Source organism: Phocoena phocoena, chromosome 2 (genome assembly GCF_963924675.1).
Source record: "Phocoena phocoena chromosome 2, mPhoPho1.1, whole genome shotgun sequence".
Classification (NCBI taxonomy): domain Eukaryota; kingdom Metazoa; phylum Chordata; class Mammalia; order Artiodactyla; family Phocoenidae; genus Phocoena; species Phocoena phocoena.
Genome location: NC_089220.1, coordinates 14696053 through 14720673, shown reverse-complemented (window position 1 = coordinate 14720673; position 24621 = coordinate 14696053). Strand labels below are relative to the sequence as shown.

At 40.4% G+C, this 24621-nt stretch overlaps 1 protein-coding gene across 3 annotated transcripts in view; it reads right to left on the bottom strand.

Annotated features, from left to right (window-relative positions):
- The window catches only part of EML5 (EMAP like 5), a 165277-nt gene extending 141722 nt beyond the window's left edge, over positions 1 to 23555 (bottom strand). For all 3 annotated transcript variants that reach the window (XM_065872785.1, XM_065872786.1, XM_065872787.1), the window contains exon 1: positions 23359 to 23555. In XM_065872785.1, coding sequence (XP_065728857.1) covers positions 23359 to 23555 — 197 coding nt within the window. The remainder of the gene's footprint in view (positions 1 to 23358) is intronic.
- Between the last annotated feature and the right edge of the window lie 1066 nt (positions 23556 to 24621).

Genomic DNA, 24621 nt, shown 5'->3' with positions numbered 1-24621 from the left:
CACTTATTATCTTACTCTCCTCCACTAGAATGTGTACTTCATTAGGACAGAGGATTCCCCTTTTTCTTCATATTATACCCTAAGCGCCTCGAACAATAATGAGCACACAGCAGGTATTCAATCAGTATTTGTTAACTGAATTTCCAAAGGAGCTGCTAGTGTTAGAAGAAATTTTTAAAAATGAAATAATCCTCAATACAGAAAAATCCTTATGTAGCTTTTTGTTCTTGAATCCTTATTTATAACAGTAAAAATCTAAAAACCACCTAAATGTCCAACATTTAGAAATGGTTAAATAATTATGGTACAATCACAGGATGGACTCTCATGCAGTCATTAAAAATGTGATTTTTCACAGTACTGGAGAAAAGTTATGCTATAATGTTAAATAAAAAGCACAGAATCCAAGATTTTACATATAATGTAACCTTAATTACTTTAGAATACATGTATCAGACACAATCTGCCAAATTCTCACAAGAAGAAATCAATGATCTCAATAGGCCTGTATCTATAAGTTGAATCAATAATTAATAACCTTGAAAACAGAAAGCATCAGGCTCAGATGGGTTCACTGGTAAATCCTACCAAACATTTAAGGAAGAAATTATACCAATTCTCTACAATCTCTTTCAGAGAACAAAAGCAGGGGGAATGCTTCCTAACTCATTATATGTGGCCAGCATTACCCTAATACTAAAACCAGATAAAGACATCACAAGAAAAGAAAACTACATATCAGTACTTCTCATAAACATAGATGCAAAAATCTTCAACAAAATATTAGTAAATCGAATTTTAAAAAGTATAAAAAGAATTATACACGACAACTATGTGGAATTTATCCCAGGTATGATTAAAAAATCAATTGATCTGGTCCATCATATCGATGGACTAAAATAAAAATCACACAATCATATCAACATAGGCAGAAAAGGCATCTGACAAATGCCAATACCCACTCGTGATAAAAACTCAAGGGGAACCAGGAATACAGGAGAACTTCACATCAACCTTATGAAGAGTATCTACAAAAACCCCACAGCTAACATCATATTTCATGGTGAGAAACTCTTTCCCACAAAGATCAGGTGAAAGTCATGAATGCCCCCTTTTACCACTCCTTTTCAGTACTGTGCTGGAAGGCCTTGTTAATGCAATAATGCAAGAAAAGGAAATAAAACGTATACCGACTGAGAAGGAAGAATAAAACAGTCTTTGTTCGCAGATGACATGATCATCTATGTAAAAAAAATGCAAAAGGATGAGCCAAAAGAAGGTTGCAGGACACAAAGTTAATATACAAAGTTAACTGCTATCCTATACACTGAGAGTGAACAAATGGAATTTGAAATTTAAAATGCAATACCAGACTCCCTCTTGGGAGAGCACTGGAATCACAACTAACTGCTGAACAATCATCAACAGGAGGACACTGGAATTCATGAAAAACATGCCCCACATCCAAGGACAGGGGAGAAGTAGCAGTGAGATAGTAAGAAGGGTGCAACCACAATAAAATCAAATCCCATGGCTGCTAGGTGGGTGACTCACAAACTGGAGAACATTTATACCACAGAGGTCCACCCACTGTAGTGAAGGTTCTGAGCCCCATGTCAGGCTTCCCAACCTGGAGGTCCAGCAACAGGAGGGGGAATTCCTAGAGAATCAGACTTTGAAGGTTGGTGGGATTTGATTGCAGGACTTCGACAGGACTTGGGGAAGCAGGGACTCCACTCTTGGAGGACACGCACAAAGTAGTGTGTGCATCAGGACCCAGGGAAGGGAGTGGTGACCCCATGGGAGACTGAACCAGACCTACTTTCTAGTGTTGGAGGGTCTCCTGCAGAGGTGGGGGGAGGCTGTGGTGCACTGCAGGGACAAGGACGCTGGCAGCGTAAGTTCTGGAAAGTACTCCTTGGCGTGAGCCCGCCCAGAGTCTGCCATTAGCCCCACCAAAGAGTGGGTAGGCTTCAGGGCTGGGTCACCTCAGGCCAAACAACCAACAGGGAGGGAACCCAGTCACACCCATCAGCAGAAAAGTGGATTAAAGTTTTACTGAGCTCTGCCCAACAGAGCAACCCCCAGCTCTGCCCACCAACACTTCTCCAATCAGGAAGCTTGCACAAGCCTCTTAGAGAGCCTCATCCACCAGAAGGCAGACAGCAGAAGCAAGAAGAACTACAATTCTTCAGCCTGTGGAATGAAAACCACAATCACAGAAAGACAGACAAAATGAAAAGGTAGAGGACTATGTCCCAGATGAGGGAACAAGATAAAACCCCAGAAAAACAACGAAATGAAGCAGAGATAGGCAACCTTCCAGAAAAAGAACTCAGAATAATGACAGTGAAGATGATCCAGGACCTCGGAAAAAGAATGGAGGAAAAGACCGAGAAGATGCAAGAAATGTTTAACAAAGACCTAGAAGAATTAAAGAACAAACACCTAGAAGAATTAAAGAACAAACAAACAGAGATGAACAGTAACTGAAATGAAAAATACACTAGAAGGAATCAATAGCAGAATAACTGAGGCAGAACGGATAAGTGACCTGGAAAACAGAATGGTGGAATTCACTGCCCTGGAAGAGGAGAAAGAAAAAAGAATGAAAAGAAATGAAGACAGCTTAAGAGATCTCTGGGACAACATTAAATGCACCAACATTCGCATTATAGGGGTCCCAGAAGGAGATGAGAGAGAGAAAGGACCCGAGAAAATATGTGAAGAGATTACAGTCGAAAACTCCGCTAACATGGGAAAGGAAATAGCCACCCAAGTCCAGGAAGTGCAGAGAGTCCCAAGCAGGATAAACCCAAGGAGAAACATGCGGAGACACACAGTAATCAAACTGACAAAAATTAAAGACAAAGAAAAATTATTAAAAGCAACAAGGGAAAAACGACAAGTAACATACAACACATGACAAATAACATACAAACATACATTTGTCATATAAAAATGACAAATAACATACAACAGCTGATTTCTCAGCAGAAACTCTACAAGCCAGAAGGGAGTGGCATGATTTATCTAAAGTGATGAAAGGGAAGAACCTACAAGCAAGATTACTCTACCTGGCAAGGATCTCATTCAGAGTTGACAGAGAAATCAAAGGCTTTACAGACAAGCAAAAGCTAAGGGAATTCAGCACCACCAAACCAGCTCTACAAAAAATGCGAAAGGAACTTCTTCTCTAAAGGGGAAACACAAAAGAAGAAAAGAACCTATAAAAACAAACCTGAAACAATTAAGAAAATGGTAATAGGAACATACATATCAATAATTACCTTAAACGTAAATGGATTAAATGCTCCAACCAAAAGACAGAGGCTTGTTGAATGGATACAAAAACAAGACCCATATATATGCTGTCTACAGGAGACCTAGGGACATATACAGAATGAAAGTGAGGGGATGGAAAAAGATATTCCATGCAAATGGAAATCAAAAGAAAGCTGGAGTAGCAATACTCATATCAGATAAAATAGACTTTAAAATAAAGAATGTTACAAGAGACAAGGAAGGACACTACATAATGATCAAGGGATCAATCCAAGAAGAAGATATAACAGTTATAAATATATATGCACCCAACACAGGAGCACCTCAATACATAAGGCAAATGCTAACAGCTATAAAAGAGAAAATCAACAGTAAAACAATAATAATAGGGGGGTGAGCAGACGAGCCTTTCGAGCTGGGCTTTCTAGCTTTTTCGGACCCCATGATATGCCAGCAGCTGTTTTACAAATGATGTGTTCTTATATTTAAGGTGGATCTCTGATCCCAAAGAAGAGGGGGACCTTGAAGATGGCGGAAGAGTAAGACGCGGAGATCGCCTTCCTCCCCACGGATACACCAGAAATACATCTACGCGGGGAACAACTCCTACAGAACACCTACTGAAGGCTGGCAGAAGACCTCAGACCTCCCAAAAGGCAAGAAACTCCCCACGTACCTGGGTAGGGCAAAAGAAAAAAAGAAAAAACAGAGACAAAAGAATAAGGACGGCACCTGCACCAGTGGGAGGGAGCTGTGAAGGAGGAAAAGTTTGCACACACTAGGAAGCCCCTTCGTGGGCGGAGACTGCAGGAGGCGGAGGGGGGAGCTTCGGGACCGCGGAGGAGTGCACAGCGACGGGTGCGGAGGGCAAAGCGGGGAGATTCCCGCACAGAGGATCGGTGCCGACCGGCACTCACCAGCCCGAGAGGCTTGTCTGCTCGCCCGCCAGGGCGGGAGGGGCTGTGAGCTGAGGCTCGGGTTTCGGTTCCGGACCGAGCGCAGGGAGAGGACTGGGGTTGGCGGCTTGAACATAGCCTGAAGGGGTTAGTGCACCACGACTAGCCGGGAGGGAGTTCGGGGAAAAGCGTGCACCTGCCGAAGAGGCAAGAGACTTTTTCTTCCCTCTTTGTTTCCTGGTGCACGAGGAGAGGGGTTTAAGAGCGCTGCTTAAAGGAACTCCAGAGACGGGCGCGAGCCGCGGCTAAAAGCGCAAACCCCAGAGACGGGTGGGAGACGCTAAGGCTGCTGCTGCCGCCACCAACGGGCCTGTGTGCGAGAACAGGTCACTCTCCACGCCCCTCTTCCGCGGAGCCTGTGCAGCCCGCCACTGCCAGGTTCCCGGGATCCAGGGACAACTTCCCCAGGAGTACGCACGGCGGGCCTCAGGCTGGTGCAACGTCACGCCGCCTCTGACGCCACAGGCCCGCCCCACACGCAGTGCCCCTCCTTCCCCCCCCCCCAACCCCCGGCCTGAGTGAGCTGGAGCCCCCGAATCAGCGGCGCCTTTAACCCTGTCCTGTCTGAGCAAAAAACAGACGCCCTCCAGCGACCTACACGCAGAGGCAGGGCCAAATCCAAAGCTGGGCTCCTGTGAGCTGTGAGAACAAAGAAGAGAAAGGGAAATCTCTCCCAACAGCCTCAGAAGCAGCGGATTAAAGCTCCACAATCAACTTGATACACCCTGCATCTGTGGAATACCTGAATAGACAAGGAATGATCCCAAATTGAAGAGGTGGAATTTAGGAGCGAGATCTATGATTTTTTTCCCATTTCCTCTTTTTGTGAATGTGTACGTGTATGCTTCTGTGTGAGATCTTGTCTGTATACTCTTGCTTCCACCATTTGTCCTAGGGCTCTATCCGTCCATGGTTTTTTTAAATTTTTTTCTTAATAATTAATTTTAATTGTAATAACTTTATTATACTTTACCTTCATTCTTTCTTTCTTTCCTTCCTTCCTTCCCTCCTTTAGACAATGAATCAACCCAAATTGAGGAGGTGGTCTCTGAGAGCAAGATTTATGATTTTTCCCCCTTTACCTCTTTTTGTGAAGGTGTATGTGTATGCTTCTGTGTACGATTTTCTCTGTATAGCTTTGCTTCCAACATTTGTCCTAAGGTTCTATCCGTCCCTTTTTTTTTTCTAAATATTTTTTAATTCAATAACTATACTATATTTTATTTTTACTGTATCTTCTTTCTTTCTGTCTTTTTTCCTTCTTTCCCTCATTCCTTCCCTCCTTCCTTCCTCCCTCCCTCACTCCCTCCCTTTCTTTCCTTCTTTGCTTCTTCCTTCCTTCCTTCCTTTCCTCCTTTCCTTCTTTCTTTACTCATACTTCTACTAATTCTCTCTACTTTTTCTCCCTTTTATTCTGAGCTGTGTGGATGAAAGGCTCCTGGTGCTCCAGCCAGGAGTCAGGGCTCTGCCTCTGAGGTAGGAGAGCCAACTTCAGGACACTGGTCAACAAGAGACCTCCCAGCTCCACATAGTATTAAACGGCAGAAATCTCCCAGAGACCTCCATCTTAACACCAGCACCCAGCTTCACTCAACGACCAGCAAGCCACAGTGCTGGACAACCTATGCCAAACAACTAGCAAAACAGGAACACAACCCCACCCATTAGCGGAGAGGCTGCCTAAAATCAGAATAAGGCCACAGACACCCCAAAACACACCACCAGACGTGAACCTGCCCACTAGAGAGACAAGATCCAGCCTCATCCACCACAACACAGGCACTAGTCCCCTCCACCAGGAAGCCTACACAACCCACTGAAACAACCTTAGCCACTGGAGACAGACATCAAAAACAACGGGAACTACGAACGTGCAGCCTGCAAAAAGGAGACCCCAAACACAGTAAGATAAGCAAAATGAGAAGACAGAAAAACACACATCAGATGAAGGAGCAAGATAAAAATGCACCAGACCTAACAAATGAAGAGGAAATAGGCAGTCTACCTGAAAAAGAATTCAGAATAATGATAGTAAGGATGATCCGAAATCTTGGAAGTAGAATGGACAAAATGTAAGAAACAGTTAACAAGGACCTAGAAGAAATAAAGATGAAACAAGCAACGATGAACAATGCAATAAATGAAATCCTACTCTAGATAGGATCAATAGCAGAATAACTGAGGCAGAAGAACAGATAAGTGACCTGGAAGATAAAGTAGTGGAAATAACTACTGCAGAGCAGAATAGAAGAAAAAAGAATGAAAAGAACTGAGGACAGTCTCAGAGACCTCTGGGACAACATTAAACGCACCAACATTCGAATTATAGGGGTTCCAGAAGAAGAAGAGAAAAAGAAAGGGACTGAGAAAATATTTGAAGAGATTATAGTTGAAAACTTCCCTAATATGGGAAAGGAAATAGTTAATCAAGTCCAGGAAGCACAGAGAGTCCCATACAGGATAAATACAAGGAGAAATACACCAAGACACATATTAATCAAACTGTCAAAAATTAAATACAAAGAAAGCATATTAAAAGCAGCAAGGGAAAAACAACAAATAACACACAAGGGAATCCCCATAAGGTTAACAGCTGATCTCTCAGCAGAAACCCTACAAGCCAGAAGGGAGTGGCAGGACATACTGAAAGTGATGAAGGAGAAAAACCTGCAACCAAGACTACTCTACCCAGCAAGGATCTCATTCAGATTTGATGGAGAAATTAAAACCTTTACAGACAAGCAAAAGCTGAGAGAGTTCAGCACCACCAAACCAGCTTTACAACAAATGCTAAAGGAACTTCTCTAGACAAGAAACACAAGAGAAGGAAACAACCTATAATAACGAACCCAAAACAATATAGAAAATGGGAATAGGAACATACATATCGATAATTACCTTAAATGTAAATGGACTAAATGCTCCCACCAAAAGACAGAGATTGGCTGAATGGATACAAAAACAAGACCCTTATATATGCTGTCTACAAGAGACCCACTTCAGACCTAGAGACACATACAGACTGAAAGTAAGGGGATGGAAAAAGATATTCCATGCAAATGGAAACCAAAAGAAAGCTGGAGTAGCAATTCTCATATCAGACAAAATAGACTTTAAAATAAGGACTATTAAAAGGGACAAAGAAGGACACTACATAATGATCAAGGGATCGATCCAAGAAGAAGATATAACAATTGTAAATATTTATGCACCCAACATAGGAGCACCTCAATATATAAGGTAAATACTAACAGCCATAAAAGGGGAGATCGACAGTAACACATTCATAGTAGGGGACTTTAACACCCCACTTTCACCCATGAACAGATCATCCAAAATGAAAATAAATAAGGAAACACAAGCTTTAAATTATACATTAAACAAGATGGACTTAATTGATATTTATAGGACACTCCATCCAAAAACAACAGAATACACATTTTTCTCAAGTGCTCATGGGACATTCTCCAGGATAGATCATATCTTGGGTCACAAATCAAGCCTTGGTAAATTTAAGAAAATTGAAATTGTATCAAGTATCTTTTCTGACCACAACACCATGAGACTAGAAGATATCAATTACAGGAAAAGATCTGTAAAAAATACAAACACATGAGGGCTAAACAATACACTACTTAATAATGAAGTGATCACTGAAGAAATCAAAGAGGAAATAAAAAAATACCTAGAAACAAATGACAATGGAGACACAATGACCCAAAACCTATGGGATGCAGCAAAAGCAGTTCTAAGGGGGAAGTTTATAGCAATACAAGCCCACCTTAAGAAGCAGGAAACATCTCGAATAAACAACCTAACCTTGCACCTCAAGCAATTAGAGAAAGAAGAACAAAAAACCCCAAAGCTAGAAGAAAGAAAGAAATCATAAAAATCAGATCAGAAATAAATGAAAAAGAAATGAAGGAAACGGTAGCAAAGATCAATAAAACTAAAAGCTGGTTCTTGGAGAAGATAAACAAAATAGATAAACCACTAGCCAGACTCATCAAGAAAAAAAGGGAGAAGACTCAAATCAATAGAATTAGAAATGAGAAAGGAGAAGTAACAACTGACACTGCAGAAATAAAAAAAATCATGAGAGATTACCACAAGCAACTCTATGCCAATAAAATGGACAATCTGGAAGAAATGGACAAATTCTTAGAAATGCACAACCTGCCAAGACTGAATCAGGAAGAAATAGAAAATATGAACAGACCAATCACAAGCACTGAAATTGAAACTGTGATTAAAAATCTTCCAACAAACAAAAGCCCAGGACCAGATGGCTTCACAGGTGAATTCTATCAAACGTTTAGAGAAGAGCTAACACCTATCCTTCTCGAACTCTTCCAAAGTATAGCAGAGGGAGGAACACTCCCAAATTCCTTCTACGAGGCCACCATCACCTTGATACCAAAACCAGACAAGGATGTCACAAAGAAAGAAAACTACAGGCCAATATCACTGATGAACATAGATGCAAAAATCCTCAACAAAATACTAGCAAACAGAATCCAACAGCACATTAAAAGGATCATACACCATGATCAAGTGGGGTTTATCCCAGGAATGCAAGGATTCTTCAATATACGCAAATCTATCAATGTGATAAACCATATTAACAAATTGAAGGAGAAAAACCATATGATCATCTCAATAGATGCAGAGAAAGCTTTCGACAAAATTCAACACCCACTTATGATAAAAACCCTGCAGAAAGTAGGCATAGAGGGAACTTTCCTCAACATAATAAAGGCCATATATGACAAGCCCACAGCAAACATCATCCTCAACGGTGAAAAACTGAAAGCATTTCCACTAAGATCAGGAACAAGACAAGGTTGCCCACTCTCACCACTCTTATTCAACATAGTTTTGGAAGTTTTAGCCACAGCAATCAGAGAAGAAAAGGAAATAAAAGGAATCCAAATCGGAAAAGAAGAAGTAAAGCTGTCACTCTTTGCAGATGACATGATACTATACATAGAGAATCCTAAAGATGCTACTAGAAAACTACTAGAGCTAATCAATGAATTTGGTAAAGTAGCAGGATACAAAATTAATGCACAGAAATCTCTGGCATTCCTATATACTAATGATGAAAAATCTGAAAGTGAAATCAAGAAAACACTCCCATTTACCATTGCAACAAAAAGAATAAAATATCTAGGAATAAACCTACCTAAGGAGAAAAAAGACCTGTATGCAGAAAATTATAAGACACTGATGAAAGAAATTAAAGATGATACAAATAGATGGAGAGATATACCATGTTCTTGGATGGGAAGAATCAACATTGTGAAAATGACTCTACTACCCAAAGCAATCTACAGATTCAATGCAATCCCTATCAAACTACCACTGGCATTTTTCACAGAACTAGAACAAAAAATTTCGCAATTTGTATGGAAACACAAAAGACCCCGAATAGCCAAAGCAATCTTGAGAACGAAAAAAGGAGCTGGAGGAATCAGGCTCCCTGACTTCAGACTATACTACAAAGCTACAGTAATCAAGACAGTATGGAATGGCACAAAAACAGAAAGATAGATCAATGGAACAGGATAGAAAGCCCAGAGATAAACCCACGCACATATGGACACCTTATCTTTGATAAAGGTGGCAGGAATGTACAGTGGAGAAAGGACAGCCTCTTCAATAAATGGTGCTGGGAAAACTGGACAGGTACCTGTAAAAGTATGAGATTAGATCACTCCCTAACACCATACACAAAAATAAGCTCAAAATGGATTAAAGACCTAAATGTAAGGCCAGAAACTATCAAACTCTTAGAGGAAAACATAGGCAGAACACTCTTATGACATAAATCACAGCAAGATCCTTTCTGACCCACCTCCTAGAGTAATGGAAATAAAAACAAAAATAAACAAATGGGACCTAATGAAACTTCAAAGCTTTTGCACAGCAAAGGAAACCATAATCAAGACCCAAAGACAACCCTCAGAATGGGAGAAAATATTTGCAGATGAAGCAACTGACAAAGGATTAATCTACAAAATTTACAAGCAGCTCATGCAGCTCAATAACAAAAAAATAAGCAACCCAATCCAAAAATGGGCAGAAGACCTAAACAAACATTTCTCCAAAGAAGATACACAGAATGCCAACAAACACATGAAAGAATCTTCAACATCATTAATCATTAGAGAAATGCAAATCAAAATTACAATGAGATATCATCTCACACCAGTCAGAATGGCCATCATCAAAAAATCTACAAACAATAAATGCTGGAGAGGGTGTGGAGAAAAGGGAACACTCTTGCACTGCTGGTGGGAATGTGAATTGGTTCAGCCACTATGGAGAACAGTATGGAGGTTCCTTAAAAAACTACAAATAGAATTACCATATGACCCAGCAATCCCACTACTGGGCATATACCCTGAGAAAACCAAAATTCAAAAAGAGTCATATACCAAAATGTTCATTGCAGCTCTATTTACAATAGCCCGGAGATGGAAACAATCTAAGCGCCCATCATCGGATGAATGGATAAAGAAGATGTGGCACATATTTACAATGGAATATTACTCAGCCTTAAAAAGAAATGAAATTGAGCTATTTGTAATGAGATGGATAGACCTAGAGTCTGTCATTCAGAGTGAAGTAAGTCAGAAAGAAAAAGACAAATACCATATGCTAACACATATATATGGAATTTAAGGGGGAAAAAAATGTCATGAAGAACCTAGGGGTAAGACAGGAATAAAGACGCAGACCTACTGGAGAACGGACTTGAGGATATGGGGAGGGGGAAGGGTGAGTTTTGACAGGGCGAGAGAGAGTCATGGACATATACACACTAACAAACGTAGTAAGGTAGATAGTTAGGGGGAAGCAGCTGCAAGGCACAGGGATATTAGCTCTGGGCTTTGTGACAGCCTGGAGGGGTGGGATGAGGAGAGTGGGAGGGAGGGAGACACAAGAGGGAAGATATATGGGAACATATGTATATGTATAGCTGATTCACTTTGTTATAAAGCAGAAACTAACACACCATTGTAAAGCAGTTATACCCCAATAAAAATGTTTAAAAAAAAAATAGTTTCTAACAAAGAGTTTAAAAATATAAAGAAAAACCAAGCAGAGCTGAAGAATACAATAACTGAAATGGAGAAATACACTAGAAGGAATCAACAGATTAAATGATACAGTGGAATGGATCTGTGAGCTGGCAGACAAAGTAGTGGAAATCACTTAAGCTGAACAGAAGAAAGAATAAAAAGAAATGAGGACAGCTTAAGAGACCTCTGAGACATCAAGCATACTAACGTTTGAATTATAGGGGTCCCAGAAGAAGAAAGAGAGAAAGTGGCAGGGAACATATTTGAAGATATAATAGCTGAAAACTTCCCTAACCTGGAGAAGGAAACAGACATCCAGGTCCAGGAAGCACAGAGAGTCCCACAGAGAATCAATCCAAAGAGGACCACACCAAGACATAAAAATTAAAGATAGAGAATGTTAAAAGAAGCATGGGAAAAGTAGCAATTTAAGTACAAGGGAACTCCCATAAGGCTATCAGCTGACCTTTCAGCAGAAACTCTGTAGGCCAGGAGGGAGGGGCATGATACATTTAAAGTGATGAAAGGGATAAATCTACAACCAAGTATACTCGACCTGGTAAAGCTTGTGTTCAGATTTTATGGAGAGACCAAAAGTTTTATGGACAAGCAAAAGCTAAAAGAGTTCAGCGCCACTAAACCAGCTTTACAAGAAATGTTAAAGGGACAACTCTAAGTGAAAAAGAAAAGGCTACAACTAGAAAGATGAAAATTGTGAAAGGAAAAAATCTCACTGGTAAAGACAAATATACAGTAAAGGTAGTAAATCAGCCATAGTAAGAAGATTAAAAGACAGAAGTCATAAAATCTTCTATATCTGCAATAAGTAGTTAAGGGATACACAAAAGATATAAAACAAAAGATGTAAAATATGATGTCAAAAACAGTAAACATGCGGAGGGAGGGTAAAAATGCAGGGTTGTTAAAATGAGTTTGAACTTAAGAGATCAGTAACTTCAAGTAATTATACATACACATGCGCGCACACACACACATGCACAGAATGCTATGTACAGTGTGGGGAATATAGTCAATAACTATGTAGTATCTTTGTGTGGTGACACATATTAACTAGACTTATCATGGTGATCATTTTGAAATGTATAGAAATATCAAATCACTATGTTGTGTAATAGAAACTAACATAGTATTGCAGGTCAATTATACTTCAAAAACAAACAAACTCACAGAAAAAGAGATCAAATTTCTGGTTACCAGAGGCGGGGAGGTGGGGGGGAATTGGATGAAGATGATCAAAAGACACAAACTTCCACTTATAAGATAAATAAAACTTAATAAAATTAGAAGGAAAAAAAGACAATATGGTATTTGCAAAAGAGTAGACAAAATATATCAATGGAACAGAATACAGAGCCCAGAAATAGACCCATATAAATATAATCAACTGATCTTTGACAAAGGAGCAAAGGCAATACAATGCAGCAAAGATAGTCTCCTTCAACGAATAGTGCTGGAACAACTGGACATCTACATATAAAAAGTGAATCTAGACAGAGACCTTATACCTTTCACAAATATTAACTCAAAATGAATCAGAGACCTAAATGTTAAACTGTAAAATTCCTGGAAAACATAGGAGAAAACCTAGATGACCTTGGTTTTGGTGATGCCTTTTTAGTTATAACATCAAACACAGGATCCATGAAAGAAATAACTGATACGCTGGACTTCATTAAAATAAAAAACTTCTGCTCTGTGAAAGACAATGTCAAAGACAACTGTCAATCCAGACAATACAATATTATTCAGCACTAAAGAAATGAGCTATCAAGCCAAGAAAAGGCATGGAGGAACCATAAATACATATTACTAAGTGAGAGAAGGCCATCTGAAAAGGCTACATACTATATGACTCCAACCATATGACATTCTGGAAGAGGCAAAACTACAGAGTCAGTAATTACATACACTACCATGCATAAGATAGATAGCTAGTGGGAACCTGCTATAAAGCACAGGAAGCTCTGCTCGGTGCTCTGTGATGACCTAGATAGGGGGAATGTGGGGGTGGGAAGGAGGTCCAAGAGGCAGGGGATATATGTATACATATAGCTGCTTCACTTCACTGTAGAGCAGAAACTAATACAACATTGTAAAGCAATTACACTCCCATTTAAAAAAAGGAAAAAAAAATCAGTTGTTGCAGGGAGGGGCAGTATGTGAACAGGCAGAGCAGAGGATTTTTAGGGCAGTGAAAATACTCTGTATGATACGATAATGATGGATATATGTCATTAAACATTTGTTCAATCCCATAGAATGTACAACACCAAGAGTGAACCCTAAGGTAAACTATAAACTTTGAGTGATTATGATGTGTCAATATAGGTTCATCTTTGGATAAAATGTACCATTCTGGTGACTGATGTTGATAATGGGGAGGCAATGCATGTGTGGGGGCAGCAGAATATAGGAAATCTGTACCTTCCTCTCACTTTTGCTGTAAACCTAAAACTGCTCTAAAAAAGTAAAGTCTTAAAGTCTTATGATACATGTATCATAAAGACTTCAAAAAAAATAATCTAAAACACAATAGTAATATCTCTAGGTTACAAGACTGTGGGTAAATTTTTTCTTTTTCTATATTTTTCTATTATAAATATGTATCAATAATTTTTAAAATATAATAACCACCCTCTAAGAGGGGACCTACCAAACCTCTCATATTCCCTATTATGTCAATTTCAGACTCCTACATGGTCTCTTTGTATGCTGCAAAAATTGTCTTTTGCAGGTGCATGTCAACTTGCAATCTAAATCTAATATCCAGACTCCGGTAAAACTTCTTACCATGTTAGGAGTGCCACCCTCTTTGGTGCTTTGTGTGTTATATACATTGTCCACGGGTTAACTAATAATTAGAAAAGTCACACTGCAACCAGGTAATGATGACCAGTCTGTGGACTCTGTAATTAGTTGTCACCTATGTTCTAAGACTTAAAATAGCCTTCCACTTTCTACTCCTAATTGGGAATTATACCCTGCTTCCTGATCAACCTTAATATCTGTAAAAATATGGACACTGAGGTGGTTAGACCTGGTTACACCATCATCTTGTGGCTAATTTAATATTATCACAATCAACATCATACTGAGTAAAAATTGCAAAATTCTTAGGAGTAACTGCCTGTGGCAATTGTCATTACTCTCCATAGACTGAAATGAGTATGTAATGTGAGCTTCCACACCAGAGGCAGTAGTGTCTAGTACTGTATTCCTGACCAGGAAAGAAAGTCCTCTCATAGTAATGAAAAAAAGATAAAGAATGAATGTCCTCTTTGGTTGGGAGGTGAAATAGGTACGTGATTCCCAGGAACAGAAAGAGCAGCAGGATTTCATCAACAAAGAGACCTATGGCAACCGTGCATCTCAGTTCTTCTAACTGATTTGAGGAACAGGTTATATACACTTCTCTTAACAAAAAATTATTTCTGGGCCTTTAAGTTCAATTAGGTGCTCCTGTTCTGCCACACATTCCATGTTTCCAGCACCCATGACTATGACCTCTCCCTTTCTTGGGCTCCATTGAGAGGTTGAACACCCATCTATACCTTGGCAATGATACAATCCAGAATTCTGACCTCACATCCAACCTCTTTGCTTTGTTTCTATATCCCCAGCCCCTGTATTAAAGTAAAATCAGGTATCTCTCCCTGATTGTGAAGAACAAGGTAACTTTTAGAGTGAAATGAGTTAACACCTCCTACAATCACAACCTCTTATTAGCCAATCCAGCATTATGAGCCACCCAACCCAAAACAAAATTTTTTTTAGAATTTAGTGGTGTTATGATGCATTGAGCCTGCCTGTGGCCTCAAAAACCGCTAGATCCAGGGTCCAATGTCCATCTTCAGTCCCATTGCCTATCCCCTCATTCCAAGAATTTTTTAGTATTTTTCTGCCATGCTTACTAATACAGATGGATATGCATGCCAGTGTTGTAAGGTGGGCACTATATTTCCCTTGATCTTTTAATAATCCAATACACAGAGGGTGATATTGTAGACAGGAAATCCAGGATCTATTAAGCCTTTCATACAAGTTCTTGCTGTCTTTGGCCAATATGGTGATACCATGTGCCACCTTATAATTAGAATAGATACCACTGCAGCCAAGGCAGCTTGTTTACACTGGCTAGGTGTAACCCCTTGCCAGTCCTTATACTGTTTCAGAATATTGATTCATACTGAAGACACAATGGAGGACACTTGCTGGCCTAAAGAGAAGCCAGTCAGCTGTCAGTGGCAACATGCAGTCTCAGCTACCTTGCCCTCACCGGACATGAATCTAGGGTGCTATTTCAACTGTCCTTGTGAATATGTCCACTTTAGAATTTCATAGAGGGGGGATGATCTGTCCTTCTGAGGGGCGTTTAGATGCTTCTTCAAATATTAACATACTGGATATTTGGTCTATTTCTGACTGCAGATCCTGGCTCCAAAATGGAAATTTATTAATGGACAATCTTGGGCTTTCCATGGTCCAAATCATTGGCCCAAACCCACTACAACTGATCTAGGAGTCTGCTGAAATCAACACCTGGGGCATGGAGTTACACCTCAGTTGGCACCATCCAGGATGCACATAATTTTGCCCATTAAGTGAACCTTCCAGGTCCCCAGTGAGTAAGCATTTTTCTGGACTGATGATGCAAGGTATCTGTCTTTTCATGTTTTCAGTCACTGATAACACTGGGCAGATCCATTAATGGAAAACAATACAAAGGGTTGCTTCTTTTGATAAAAAATCTCCAAATGGACCTTAGGTAATAGGCCCAAATTTTTAAAGGGGTCTCAATACTTGGTAAATGATAAATATTGTCATATAATGCATATATGTGATATAATGCATATATAATGTGATATAATGCATAAATGAATAAATTTGGGTAGGCCCTGAGTTTTTTGAGTTTGACTTCCCAGCCCACTACCATGGATTACTTCTATATCTACAGCAGTGGTTTTCCACCCTGGCTGCTTATTGGAATCATCTAGGAAGCTTAAAAACAGAAGCAAACAGCAACAAAGAAACTATACCTGAGACCCACCCTAAATAAATTAAATTGAAGTTTCTAGGGATGAGACTCAGCCGTTGGTGGTTTTATTATGGTTGCTTTAACTCTCCAAGTGATTCTAATATGCAGCCAGGTTTGAAAATCAAGAATCTAGAGCAATGGTTTTCAAACTTCAGAATACATCAATATCACATGTAGGTGATTAAAGTAGATTGCTGGGCCCCCCATCTAGATTTTCTGATTTGGTCTGGGGTGAAGCTCAAGAATTTGCATTTCTAACACCTAGTTAAGCGCTAATGCTAGCATTAGCAGGTGATGCTAATGCTGCTGGTTAAAGGACCACACTGAAAACCACTGATCGAGAGTGTGCTTTTCAAACTTTGATATTAAAACCCACAACTTTAATATTTTAAACCGAAAACATTACCTGAGAACGTTGTTAAAATTCAGAGTCTAATCCAGTAGGCCTGGGGTAGGGTTTGAGACCTGCATTTCTTGCTGGTCTAAGGACCACATCTTTGAACAGCAGGGATCTAGAGCTGCCATTTTTTAAATAACCAAGCAAACTAGAAGCTGCTGGAGCAAATCTTCAAGGAGGCCAGTTTTGCATACTACTAATGACATGACTCATTTTGATGACTTCTTTCTTTGTTCCCTGATCACCTGAACATACACAGTCTCCTGGACAGTCTCGTGATTACAATGTAATTATTGCAAAACAACCAACATCTCCACTAACGCGAAGCTCTACTCACCTTACTTGATACAGCTGATCACTTCCTTCTCCCTGAAAAACTCTCTTTACTTGACTTCCATGACCCCACACTCTCTTGGTCTTCCTCCTGCCTCTCTAGCCACTTTTTTGTCAGTTCTTTTCCACCTCCCCTATATTTAAATGTTGGAGGGCTGCGGGAATCCATTTTTCAGATTCTTTGTCCATACTCACTCCTTCAGTAGTCTCATCCAGGCTCATGGCTTTAAATACTATCTAGATGCTGATAACACTCAAAGCCCAGAATGCTTCCCTGGATTATAGACATGCATGTTTAACTGCCTAATGTACAACCCCACTTGGTTGTCTATTAGCATCTAAAACAGAACACTTCTAAAACAGCTCATGATCTTCCCTTTCTCCCAAAACAGAAAATTTGCTCCTGCCAGTCTTTGCTAATTCAGTAATTGGCAACTCTATTCTTTCAGGTGTTCTGGCCAAAAACTGCAATTACCATTGACCTTTCTTTTCTGTCACAATTTATACCTGGTCCATCAGTAAATCATGTTGCCTCTATCTTCAAAATATATCTAATCCTTTCTCACTGCTTCCACTGTAACCACTCTGGTCCAAGCCACCAATATGTCTTAGAACAGTCCCCTAAGTGGTCTCTCTGCTTCCATCCTATCCCTCTCCCTCAGTCTGTCATCAAAATAGGAGCCAGAGTGACCTTGTTAAACCATTAACTCAAATTATGTCACTAATTTGATTAAATTGCTCCAATGGCTTCTAATCTCCCTCAGATGAGAAGGCTAAAATCCTCTCAAAAGCCTGTAAGGTCGTACACAATCTGTTCCCACCACCATTACTTCATCAGACCTCATTTCTTTACTACTTTCACGTGAATTCACTGCACTCCAGCCACGCTTTCATATTGTTCCTCAAGCACATGAGGCATTCCATTTCAGGCCTTTTGAACTTGATAGTCCCTTTGACTGAAATGTCCTTCCCTCATAGCCACACAGCACATTCCCTCACCTCCAAGTCTCTACTCAAGTGTTAAATGTATACTTTACAGTGAGGCGTTCCTGGCTACCCTATCCAAACACCTATCTAAACTCTTCCCAGTAGTCTCTATCTCACTTTCCTGTTTTTTTCTTAGCCCTTACATACTATATAGATATAGATAGATATACACACTATATATACAAAAATAATAGATAACATGTATATGTACACACTATATACATATTTATTATGTATATAAATATGAAATTTACCTTGTTTATTATCTCCCCCCAGTAGATACAGGTTCCATGAGGGCTGGGAATTTCACCTGCTTGGTTCACCACTATAACTCTAGTGCTAAAAATAGTCCCTGGTAAATACTAATAGGTGCTCAATAAATATTTGCTGAAAGAATAAGTAAAGCAAGAAATACCTATTTTTACACTAAGATGTGTCCCAGACACCAATTAAGAAAGTGTCTTAAGGGACTTCCCTGGCAGTCCAGTGGTTAAGTCTTCGCTTTCCAATGCAGGGGGTGCAGGTTCGATGCCTGGTCAGGGAGCTAAGATCCCACATGCCTCGGGGCCAAAAAACCAAAACATAAAACAGAAGCGATATTGTAACAAATTCAATAAAGATTTTTTAAATGGTCCACATTAAAAAAAATCTTTAAAAAAAAAGAAGGTGTCTTAAGAAGGTGGGTATAACCAATTGTGGCAAATGATGATGATAAATCAAATAAGATTAGAACAGAGAATTGACCACTGGATATAGCACTGTGGAGGTCACTGGTGACCTTGACAAGAGTTGCTAGGGTGAAATAGAATAGAGCTAAGACTGAATGGGAGAAAAAGAACTGAAGATAGTGAGTACAAACAACTTTTTCAGATATTTTCTCTTAACATAAGACGATTGCATATGATGTTACCTCATCTCAAAATGCTATGCCTTCACTCGTTTCTTCTGATGACGACTTCTCTGTTTTCCTTAAAGATCCAGGCAGCTTAGGTATTCTATTCACTAGGTAACATCACTGTAACTGTTATGTGCCCATGTACATACCACTATCCACAGTACACATAGTATTCTAAGTGATTCTTTACTTGACTGATAGTGTCTTAAACTCCTAATACCTTAAAGCTGGGATCCTTCCACAAAGATGTTCAATAAATATTTCTTTGATGAGTGAAAAGAACTTGAAAGAACAGTAAGTTAATAGTTTCTAAGAAACTATTCTTATTTCTTAATAGTTTCTAAGAAACTATTACTTCTTAATAGCTTCAAAGAATTTATTTACCATGTTTTCCTTAATTTATATTCAAATATATTTTACTAGTTATCTATATATTAGACACTATAAAATACTAAAGGAAAAGTTATTATAACACAAATGTAAAATTTGTCTTTTCCCCAAGTAAATAATAAAGATACATTTAATGTACATTTATGACAATTTGAACTATTATTCTGGATAATTCAAACCTTTGACTGAAAACATCTTAATTTTATCTCTTAAACTGCAGTATTTGAAAAACAACCATAAATATTTTGATATCCAAGTACATAAAGTGAAATCTTACAGAACAGAATTATTAAATAGTCTGTGAAAGTTCAGGTCACCAATTCTAGTTACTTAAACACAGGGACATTTGACTAAATCTGTATGTAATCTAATACTTTCTGAAGTATTGCTTCTAGATATTATACAATGCTTAAGAAAATTCTGGTATCAGGTTTGAGGGGAGGGTTTCTACCCACTTCTCAAACTGCTTATTTAAGAATTCTATGCATGCATGTTTTGGGATACAGATTGGCAACGTGTTTCCTAAACAGAATCATCTGGGGCACTGTTTGAAAAACAAATTTCTGGGATCCAGCTCTAGAGGATTCTAGCTTAGCGCATTTGATGAAAAGGCTAGAAACTGGCAAAAAGCTCCTTAAACTGGCAAAAAACTCCTGATTTTGTTATCAGTCAAGTTTGGGAAATATTGACCATATATCTGGAAACATTAAGTAGACAACAAGTAGGTTTGCAGCAATTCCTGCCAGACCTTAAAAAGTTGCTACCCTCAACCCATAAACACAAAAAGTACCAATCCACCATGGAGACATCATACATTCTGAAATGCTTTTTCAAGACAATTTTGATTTGTGTTGAATAAATGAAATGTCCATACTATAAATACAGAGCTGTTAAAAACCACTTTTACTAGATTATGATGAAGCTTGATCAGTTTTCTTTCTTCAAAACACCACCTACCACAATTGAAGAGCTACTACACCTTTCATTTTGTCTAAAGGAAAAAAAAGTAGTAACAAAATGCACCAAGCTAACTACATTCCATCAATGGTCTTCACTGGTGATATATGACTTGAAAACTATCAATAACGTTCACTACTTCAAGCACAAACTTGTCAAAAATGTGTTGATGGGTAGTATCTAGAAAAATTAATTTTAAAAGCTATTGTATCCTTTGGGAAGACAGCTGGCAAAAGTTTCAAAATACAGACCAAGCTACAGATGTTCATCGTATATTAAAACTACTAGTAGTCTATTTTATAACTTAGTCTTAAGCCTGTAATAAACACTTAATAACTAGAGAATTTTATCAATATAACTTGGGACACAGGAAAAAAAAACATTAAGAAAGAAAAAGTGACTAAAATTCCTGTGTTATTTCTGACAGTGAAACTAATTTCTACATAAGTCAGTAATACTGAAATAAATATAACTAAAGGACAAATTACTATATATATATACACATACCTAATAAAAAGAAGTAAGACAACTACATGCAACACAGACAAAATGATAGTCATGTGGCACCACCATTGGCAATGCTAGATGTAGTAAGATAATAGAACTGGTAAGCAACTGATCATTATTTAGTCTACAACCAATATGGCACCTACACTTTCAAAACCTAAAGACAACGACTTGCTCATTCTGGTATAGTCAGCTTCAGACTAAGTTATATTCAATTAATATGTTTTACCTAAGTTTCAAGCAAGTATGAAAACAAAACAGATGATAAAAACTATACTTTTTACTAATAAGGCTAACATTACAGCAACAGTTTTCCACCATGCCATCACATTTATGAATATTACATTTTCTGCTGTGACAGAATTGAAAAATTACTGGAGTAGTAACAATATTTGTATTTCAAACACTGAATTGAAACAAATTTGAAAGCTTTGAACATTTTCCTGATCTATTTCACAAACAAGAATGATCTCTACCATTATTGTATGAAACAAAATTTCCAAAACAGTTTGAGCGATTTCTAAGTTATAGTCTTAGTACTGTACTAAATTCGTGCCACAATTTCAGGATGCTATATATTCAGATTTTACTACCCCATTGAAATTTTCAAGAAAACTTTTTATTCTTATAAATTATTTTAAGGGTGAATCCTTTGCATAAAATCATAAGCAAGTATCCAATTAGGACAAAAATTAGAGTAATCTCACTTTTGAAACACGTTGAGATACTACATATATGGTTGTGCAACTATGTATATATTATATACCAAAGGAAGGCAAAGCATCACCTCCTTACAATTTACTGAAACACAATTATAAAAATTCAAGCAGTGTGACATAATATAGCTTCAAATTACTGCTGGAAGAATAAACAAAACCTCATTTACCCCATCAAATAAATCATATCTAGTTTCAGAAGATCTTCATACCATATTGCTCTCAACTACCAAGTAGTAAAAACAACAGACATGCACCTCAAAATCCTTCACACCTACCTACCCCACCTACTGAATCGAACCTAAGAGACTGACTATCTGGAGGAGGGCTTCAGTCAAGGCTTCTTCAACTATGTAAGGTTACTATCCCCTGAACTGTCAGAGAACTAACACATGGAAAAGAAGAGAGAAACTGGAAAGGATCAGGGAAAAAGACAAAGAACTGGGGTAAATTCTACTCTTGGGGTGAATAACAACAAACAACCGAACCCAAAAAACTATCTCATTTCCTACTCCACAATCTCGGCTTCTGGTCTCCTTATCTTTACTCCATCTTGCCCTACCTATTGTTTGTCCTAGGCCTCCTTTTCCCTCTTACAGAGCATAGACGTACAGACATGCAAAATAGAAGATCTTCTTTATTTACAGAATTTAAGTGCCAGAGTTTTTTGCCTACAGGACATCAAACCATGATACTGGATTTGAAATGCACAATTTAAATCCTGTGGAAAATAGACATGTGGATAAAACTGAGTAACCATATCCAATCATAGAATCTCTTTTAAAAAACCCAGAAGAAGCAAGCGCGAGTGCGCGCCCACACACACACAAACACACACATAGTCTCAAAATGTTTTAAAACACATTCTCCATCATCAACGACAAATATACTGTGGTTGAGACAATAATCAATGGACAAGAATAATTTCTGCAGCTTTTAACTTTATTTGCCACAAAAGTTCTGCTGAGACACTGATTGATAATTACATTTCAAATACACCGCTCACTAAAGAAATGTAAACAAGCACTGGGACCAACTTTAAGATGCTGCCCACAAAAGAATTAAAATGAAGACAAAACTGTGATTTAAGTTAAAAATACAAAAGTATATTTATTTAGCATTGCTTTATTGAAAAGGAAACAGAATTGGAAATCAGAATTATTTTTAGCACCTTCTTCGGATCAAACCTATCCCCAAACTGCCTATAGGTGTGCACATTTTAAAGTCCAATGAATTGTCTGAAGGTTGCCAGGGTTTCTCTTCTATCTGCTGATAACAGCAGGGAGTGAAACCTCAACTAATCATTATGGCCAGGAGATGAGAGCCCTCCAGGATGCCATCCTGGGCGCGCTCCCCAGGACCAGCCTAGAGCTTAGGGGACTTTTATCAGTCCTCTACTAGGTAAAGGACTTTCCTCGGGCGCTTTAAGAATTCGTTGAATAAGAAATCAACGAAGGGATTTAAAGGAGTATAATGCTACCAAAATAACCTTTCGTACATTTCACAAATTTGATGATAGAAGAAGGGTACACAGCCAGAAAACCGAGCGCCCAGTGGATAAGCGGACTTGGTGTCACCGCACCGACCGAGAGGGAGAGACTCTAGAACGCGAAGATGGGGAAAGGCATTTCTCCGGTGTTAAAAGGGCAGATTCGGGACCAGATGGCTGCGGGTTTCTCTCCCGGGCGATGCGCCCTGAAGGAGCGGGTCACGGGCACCCAGAAGGACCGGCAAGTGCAAACTCGGCGCGCGGGTGTCAAGGGGACGGCGGCCGCCCCCGCCCCTCCGTACCTGATGATGTCGTCGCTGTGGCCCCGGTAGAACTTCTGCCGGTGCTCCCGCGGGCTGTACACCACGCCGACGCCCGCCACGAAGTACACGATCTCCTTGGCCGCCGTGTAGTAGAGGTTGTTGCGGCACTGGTGGCCCCGGTAGCCGTACACCCACTCGAGCCGCAGGTGGCAGCTCGGGGCGCTCCGGGCCGCCATGTCGGGGCGCCCACCCCGCCGTTCCGCTCGGGCCCGCGGCGGCGGGAGACGGGAGGCGGCGGCGTCCGGGCGAAACAAGCCCTCCCGCGGGCGGCCGGGACTCGCCGCCTGCCGCGTCCTCTAAGCCGCGCCTGGCAGGTGCATGTCGCTTCTCCTGCCGCCGCCGGCGCCGCCTCAGCCCACGGGCGGGAGGAAAACCCTCGCCTCGCGGAACATGCTGAGGGCCGCGGGCGCCGCCGGCCGTCAAGAGGGTGCCGCGCGCCCTCTCTTCGCCCACCTCGGTCGCCTTGTCTCCTCAGGCCGCAGCGCCCAAGCCTTGAGCCGAGCCGAGCCGAGCCGAGCGAGGGCCCGCCTCCCGCCTCCACGCCTCCGCCGCCGCCCTGTCACCCAGCTCCTCGCCCGGGTCACCTGCGGCGTTCACGTCCCGCCGCGGCCTCGTCCCACAGCCCGGCGGACCCGCGCCGCGCGCCCCCCAGCGCAGGAAAACGGCGAGCGCGCAGCCTCGCGCGGCTCCGCCCCCTCGCCGCCGTCGCAGCCCGCCCGCGCTCGCCCTGCCCAACCCCGCCCCGCCCCTCCCAGCGGGGGAGCGCGAAGGCGCTGGGTGCTCCTTGGGTACCTTTGCCGGGTCGCGGTTCCCGTCCTCTCGCTCTCACCCAACGTCTAGTCCCGCTATCCTCGGCCAGGACCAGCGACCCCAGGCGCCCTGACCGCGTCCCGCTTAGGCCCCGGCGGGACTCTGGGCCACCCTCATTCCCTGCTTCTGGGAGGTCTCGCCCGGGAAGCGCCTGTCTCACAAGGCCCCTGAACCCGGCCAGGGCTACGTTTATGCGTGGAAGAATCAACACTAGGATGTTAACCTCATTTTTTTTTTTCCTGATACCTTGTGTGCGTGTGTTTTCTAGCTGCTTCGTAGTGCTCACTATACCAAACATTGAGTGGGAATAAAACCTGACTTCCTAAGCGCACATTTTCTTATTTGTATACGTGACCTCAAAGCTTAAAGTAGAATTTAAATCGTAAAATGACACGCCAGATCCAATTTCTTAAGAAATAGCAGTGGTACCTG